The sequence below is a fragment of the Oncorhynchus tshawytscha genome, linkage group LG03 (assembly GCF_018296145.1).
Source record: "Oncorhynchus tshawytscha isolate Ot180627B linkage group LG03, Otsh_v2.0, whole genome shotgun sequence".
Classification (NCBI taxonomy): Eukaryota; Metazoa; Chordata; class Actinopteri; order Salmoniformes; family Salmonidae; genus Oncorhynchus; species Oncorhynchus tshawytscha.
In genome coordinates this window covers 78,523,938-78,531,437 of record NC_056431.1, presented here as the reverse complement: position 1 = coordinate 78,531,437, position 7,500 = coordinate 78,523,938, and the positions used below count along the sequence as shown (strand labels likewise).

General features: G+C 53.0%; 1 protein-coding gene across 9 annotated transcripts in view; it reads right to left on the bottom strand.

The window, feature by feature from the left end:
* The window catches only part of pard3bb (par-3 family cell polarity regulator beta b), a 359,080-nt gene that overhangs the window by 186,222 nt on the left and 165,358 nt on the right, over positions 1 to 7,500 (bottom strand). For all 9 annotated transcript variants that reach the window (XM_042320041.1, XM_042320039.1, XM_042320042.1 and 6 more), the window contains one exon: positions 6,907 to 7,313. In XM_042320041.1, coding sequence (XP_042175975.1) covers positions 6,907 to 7,313 — 407 coding nt within the window. The remainder of the gene's footprint in view (positions 1 to 6,906; positions 7,314 to 7,500) is intronic.

The window sequence follows — 7,500 nt, the reverse complement described above, 5'->3', positions numbered from 1 at the left end:
TACTCCATTACTACACCATGATACTCCATTACTACACCATAACAATGATTTTGTATTACTACACAATACTACTACATTACTATACCATAATATTCCATTGCTACTATATTACTACACCATAATACCCCATTGCTACACCATAATACTACATTACTACACCATAATAATACATTACTACACCATAATACTGCTTACACCACACTACTATATTACTACTCCATTGCTACACCATAATAATCCATTACTAAACCTAAATACTCCATTACACCACACTACTATATTACTACTCCATTACTACACCATAATACTATATTACTACACCATAATACTCCATTACTACACCATAATACTACATTACTACACCACGATACTATTTTGATACTCCATTGCTACACCACAATACTCCATTACTACTACATTACTACACAATACTACTCCATTATTGCACCACAATACCCTGTTACTACACCATAATACTACATTATTGCACCATACTACTCCATTACTACACCATGATACTCCATTACTACACCATGATACTCCATTACACCATGATACTCCATTACACCATGATACTCCATTACACCATGATACTCCATTACTACACCATGATACTCCATTACTACACCATGATACTCCATTACTACACCATGATACTCCATTACTACACCATGATACTCCATTACTACACCATGATACTCCATTACACCATGATACTCCATTACTACACCATGATACTCCATTACACCATGATACTCCATTACTACACCATGATACTCCATTACACCATGATACTCCATAATCTAGGTAAAATGAGACAACAGGATAAAAAAGGATAGAATAGAAGATCAACTTTATTGGGTTAATGCTCTATTGGAGAAGGCTAACCCTAAAGTTGAATTCAGAATTAGGGCGAGGCTCAGGTTAACCTAACCCTAAGGTTGAATTCAGAATTAGGGCGAGGCTCAGGTTAACCTAACCCTAAGGTTGAATTCAGAATTAGGGCGAGGCTCAGGTTAACCTAACCCTAAGGTTGAATTCAGAATTAGGATGAGGATCAGGTTAAACTAACCCTATGGTTGAATTCAGAATTAAGGCGAGGACCAGGTTTGCTGAATTCCTCTCGGACGTGGTCTCTTCAGCCTTCCCAGCCACAGCCCTGTGATATAACCCCAGCCCCTGGACCTGAGATATAAACCCAGCCCCTGGACCTGAGATATAACCTCAGCCCCTGATATATCCCCAGCCCCGGACCTGAGATGTAACCTCAGCCCCTGATATAACCCCAGCCCCTGGACCTGAGATATAACCCCAGCCCCTGGACCTGAGATATAACCTCAGCCCCTGGACCTGAGATATAACCTCAGCCCCTGATATAACCCCAGCCCTGATATAACCCCAGCCCCTGGACCTGAGATACAACCTCAGCCCCTGATATAACCCCAGCCCCTGATATAACCCCAGCCCCTGATATAACCCCAGCCCCTGGACCTGAGATATAACCCCAGCCCCTGGACCTGAGATATAACCTCAGCCCCTGATATATAACCCCAGCCCCTGGACCTGAGATATAACCCCAGCCCCTGGACCTGAGATATAACCCCAGCCCCTGGACCTGAGATATAACCTCAGCCCCTGATATAACCCCAGCCCCTGGACCTGAGATATAACCCCAGCCCCTGGACCTGAGATATAACCCCAGCCCCTGGACCTGAGATATAACCCCAGCCCCTGATATAACCCCAGCCCCTGATATAACCCCAGCCCCTGGACCTGAGATATAACCCCAGCCCCTCGACCTGAGATATAACCCCAGCCCCTGAGAAAAAACAGCCCCTGATATAACCCCAGCCCCTGATATAACCCCAGCCCCTGAGATATAACCCCAGCCCCTGAACCTGATATATAACCCCAGCCCCTGAAATGACCCCAGCCCCTGATATAACCTCAGCCCCTGGACCTGAGATATAACCCCAGCCCCTGGACCTGAGATATAACCCCAGCCCCTGATATAACCCCAGCCCCTGATATAACCCCAGCCCCTGGTCCTGAGATATAACCCCAGCCCCTGGACCTGATATATAACCCCAGCCCCTGATATAACCCCAGCCCCTGATATAACCCCAGCCCCTGGTCCTGAGATATAACCCCAGCCCCTGGACCTGAGATATAACCCCAGCCCCTGATATAAGCCCCCCAGCCCCTGATATAACCCCCCAGCCCCTGGACCTGATATATAACCCCAGCCCCTGATATAACCCCAGCCCCTGATATACCCCACCCCAGCCCCTGGTCCTGAGATATAACCCCAGCCCCTGGACCTGAGATATAACCCTATCCCCTGATATAACCCCAGCCCCTGATATAACCCCAGCCCCTGAGATATAACCCCAGCCCCTGATATAACCCCAGCCCCTGATATAACCCCAGATATAACCCCAGCCCCTGATATAAGCCCCTGAGATATAACCCCAGCCCCTGAGATATAACCCCAGCCCCTGAGATATAACCCCAGCCCCTGAGATATAACCCCAGCCCCTGAGATATAACCCCAGCCCTGTATATAACCCCATCCCCTGGACCTGAGATATTCCCTCAGCCTCCAGCTGTGATATGACCTCAGTCTCCAGCTCAGAACCCTGTGATATGCCTCCAGCTCAGTACCGTGATATGCCCACAGCCTCCAGCTGTGATACCCCCTCAGCCTCCAGCGCAGTACCCAGTGATACGCCCTCAGCCTCCAGCTGTGATATGCCCTCAGCCTCCAGCTGTGATACGCCCTCAGCCTCCAGCTGTGATATACCCTCAGCCTCCAGCTGTGATATACCCTCAGCCTCCAGCTCAGTACCGTGATATGCCCTCAGCCTCCAGCGCAGTACCCAGTGATATACCCTCAGCCTCCAGCTCAGTACCGTGATATACCCTCAGCCTCCAGCGCAGTACCCAGTGATATGCCCTCAGCCTCCAGCGCAGTACCCAGTGATATGCCCTCAGCCTCCAGCGCAGTACCCAGTGATATGCCCTCAGCCTCCAGCGCAGTACCCAGTGATATGCCCTCAGCCTCCAGCGCAGTACCCAGTGATATGCCCTCAGCCTCCAGCGCAGTACCCCAGTGATATGCCCTCAACCTCCAACGCAGTACCCTGTGATATGCCCTCAGCCTCCAGCGCAGTACCCAGTGATATGCCCTCAGCCTCCAGCGCAGCAGCCTCCAGCGCAGTACCCAGTGATATGCCCTCAGCCTCCAGCGCAGTACCCAGTGATATGCCCTCAGCCTCCAGCGCAGTACCCAGTGATATGCCCTCAGCCTCCAGCGCAGTACCCAGTGATATGCCTCGGTACTTAGTCCCCTTGACCCTGCGATAGGATATGCACCTTCACTGTGATATGACCTGGCTTGACCCTGCGATAGGATATGCACCTTCACTGTGATATGACCTGGCTTGACCCTGCCACGGTGATATATGTTGCATGACCAAGTCTGGAAGATTACAGAGGGCTGGGTTTAGGAGACAGGAGTTTAATGTAACATGTGAACACATTTACCAGTGGCTGAGAATAGGATGGGAGGGAGAGTTGGGGGCAAGGGGAGGGGGAGAGAGGGGGGGATAGGGGGAGGGGAGAGAGGGGGGATAGGGGGAGGGAGAGAGAGGGGGATAGGGGGAGGGAGAGAGAGTTGGGGGCAAGGGGGAGGGGGGGAGAGAGGGGGGGATAGGGGGAGGGAGAGAGAGGGGGGGGGGGGGGGGGGAGGGAGAGAGAGTTGGGGGCAAGGGGGAGGGGGGGAGAGGGGGAGGGGGGGATAGGGGGAGAGAGAGAGGGGGGAGGGGGGGGGATAAAAGAGGGGGGGAGGGGGGGAGGGGGAAGGGAGAAAGAGGGGGAGGGGGAGGGAGGGAGACAGGGGGAGGGGGCAGACGAGAGGAGGGAAGAAGGGATATCAAGATAGAGAGGAGAGCTAAGCTAAAATCCTTAGCCTGTGATTCAGTTTCCTGTGCCCCAGACAGCACCGGTGTGTTTATGTTTTAAAAGCAACTGTCACTTCATCGTTTTTACCAACATGTCATCATCTCTGTTGGCTTCCATTAATGGAATCTGGCTTTAATACAAGTCCTGATTACTTTACAACCCTAGTCTTCAGTACTCAGTTGTGTTGCTGTGAAGTGGTGTGTAAGGGCCTAATGAAACACACACACCTGAGATGGGAGGTTATCGCGAGTGACGAGGGAATTTAGGAGGTTATCGCGAGTGATGAGGATGTCCTGGAGGTTATCGGGAGTGATGAGGATGTCTAGGAGGTTATCGCGAGTGATGAGGATGTCTAGGAGGTTATCGCGAGTGATGAGGATGTCTAGGAGGTTATCGGGAGTGACGAGGCCCTCCAGGAGGTTATCGCGAGTGATGAGGATGTCTAGGAGGTTATCACGAGTGATGAGGATGTCTAGGAGGTTATCGCGAGTGACGAGGCCCTCCAGGAGGTTATCGCGAGTGATGAGGGCGTCTACAGGGTTATCCTGAGTGATGAGGGTGTCTAGGAAGTTATCGCGAGTGATGAGGGCATCTAGGAAGTTATCGCGAGTGATGAGGGCATCTAGGAAGTTATCGCGAGTGATGAGGGAGGATGTCGAGTGATGAGGGAGGTTATCGCGAGTGATGATGAGGGGCGTCTAGGAGTTTATCGCGAGTGATGAGGGCGTCTAGGAGGTTATCGCGAGTGATGAGGGTGTCTAGGAGGTTATCGCGAGGGATGAGGCGTCTAGGATGTTATCGCGAGGGATGAGGGCATCTAGGAGGTTATCGCGAGTGATGAGGGCATCTAGGAGGTTATCAGGATCTGTGACATAAAGCTCTAATCAGTTTCAATGTGTGTGTGTGTGTGTGTGTGTGTGTGTGTGTGTGTGTGCGTGCGGCTCCATCAGGATAGATTTAAACCCACATAAGGCTCCATCTCCTGGTGGACAGGCAGGGATCAGGTGGGGGTCAGGAGGAGAGGATGAGGGGGAGGGGAGGATGAGGGGGAGGAGAGGATGAGGGGGGAGGGGGATGAGGGGGAGGGAGAGGATGAGGGGGGGAGAGGAGAAGAGGGGTGGTCACTAAAGGAAAAGCAGCCTGCTGAGACTGACTGAAAAAAGACACACTCAGCACAACGCGTGTGGTGTGTGTGTGTGTGTGTGTGTGTGTGTGTGTGTGTGTGTGTGTGTGTGTGTGTGTGAGTGTGTGAGTGTGTGAGTGTGTGTGTGTGTGATGTGTGAGGGTGGAGGGAGGGAGGGAGGGTGTGGGAGGGAGGGAGGGAGGGGTGGGGGAGGGAGGGAGGGAGGGAGGGAGGGAGGGAGGGAGGGAGGGAGTGACAGACAGACATGAGCCTTGCATCGACAGCCGAGTCTGGGCAGTGTGATTCTGTTTTATGTTGGTCATTTAGCAAAACCATTTAAGTGAATGTCAGCAGTTCTCTCTGCTTTCTGCAATGAATTCATATCACCCAGCTACAGCTGGATCAATACAAACTGAACTGACGAAGTAGGGTGAAATCACGACCTCATCCAGCCAGCTGTCTACCTAGTGGGGTGAAATCATGACCTCATCCAGCCAGCTGTCTACCTAGTGTGGTGAAATCATGACCTCATCCAGCCAGCTGTCTACCTAGTGGGGTGAAATCATGACCTCATCCAGCCAGCTGTCTAACTAGTGTGGTGAAATCATGACCTCATCCAGCCAGCTGTCTACCTAGTAACTAGTGGGTGAAATCATGACCTATTCCAGCCAGCTGTCTAACTAGTGTGGTGAAATCATGACCTCATCCAGCCAGCTGTCTACCTAGTGGGGTGAAATCACAACCTCATCCAGCCAGCTGTCTACCTAGTGGGGTGAAATCCCATCTCACATCATCCATCCTCCTCATCCCTCCTCCTCCCCATCCCACATCATCCCTCCTCCTCCCCCTCCCATCCCACATCATCCCTCCTCTTCCCCCTCCTCATAGCTCCTCCCCATCCCACATCACCCCTCCTCATCCCTCCTCCCCATCCCACATCATCCCTCCTCCTCCCCCTCCTCTTCCCCGTCCCCACATCATCCCTCCTCCTCCCCCTCCTCTTCCCCGTCCCACATCATCCCTCCTCCACATCCCTCCACATCCCTCCTCATAGCCCCTCCCCATCCCACATCACCCCTCCTCATCCCTCCTTCACATGCCACATCATCACTCCTCCTCCCCCTCCTCTTCCCTCTTCCCTGTCCCACATCATCCCTCCTCCACATCCCACATCATCCCTCCTCCTCCCCATCCCACATCATCCCTCTCTTCTTCCCATCCTCCACATCCCCTCCTCATCCCTCCTCCACATCCCACATCATCCCTCCTCCTCCTCCCTCCTCCCCATCCCCATCCCTCCTCTTCCCTCCTCCACATCCACATCATCCTCCCCCTCCTCATCCCTCCTCCACATCCCACATCATCCCTCCTCCTCCTCATCCCTCCTCCCCATCCCACATCATCCCTCCTCCTCCCCCTCCTCATCCCTCCTCCCCATCCCACATCATTCCTCCTCCTCCCCCACCTCATCCCTCCTCCCCATCCCACATCATCCCTCCTCCTCCTCATCCCTCCTCCCCATCCCACATCATCCCTCCTCCTCCCCCTCCTCATCCCTCCTCCACATCCCACATCATCCCTCCTCCTCCTCATCCCTCCTCCCCATCCCACATCATCCCTCCTCCTCCCCATCCCACATCCCTCCTCCCCATTCCCACATCATTCCTCCTCCTCCCCCACCTCATCCCTCCTCCCCATCCCACATCATTCCTCCTCCACATCCCACATCATCCCTCCTCCTCCCCCTCCTCCTCCCCCTCCGCATCCCTCCTCCCCATCCCACATCATCCCTCCTCCTCCCCCTCCTCATACCTCCTTACCTTTCTTTAAATCGATCTTCAGTCTCTTCCCTCCCTTCTTGCTGGTGAAGCCCACCAGGGTAGAGAAGGTGGGACTCCTCTTCAGGAGTGGGCTGTCACTCTTCTCCTTGGGGACAGGGGATAGGCTGACGGGGACAGGGTGGGCGAGATGGGGGGATCCCATTGGTCGGCCCTCTAGGCTGCTGCTGTCCTCAGCCATTCGGGCAGTAGGAGAGTCAGAGGGCTTAAAGGCAGGTTTGATTGAAGGAGGCTCCTTAGAGGAAGTCTTGGGTATGGCTTTGGGACTGCCTGATTGGTTGAAGAGCTGACCAATCAGGCTCTTCTCGTACCTCTCCCTGTTGGAGACAGGAACTACTTCCAGACGCACCATGGGGGACCGCATAGCATAACGGAACACTTCCTGTGCCCTGAGGAGAACACACCACTCAGAACTGGCAGTAAACCATACTACTGACAACAACATATGGAACTATTCACACTTCCTGTTTTACTCAAGACTTCCTGTTTTACTCAAGACTTCCTGCTTTACTCAAGACTTCCTGCTTTACTCAAGACTTCCTGCTTTACTCAAGACTTCCTGCTTTACTCAGACTT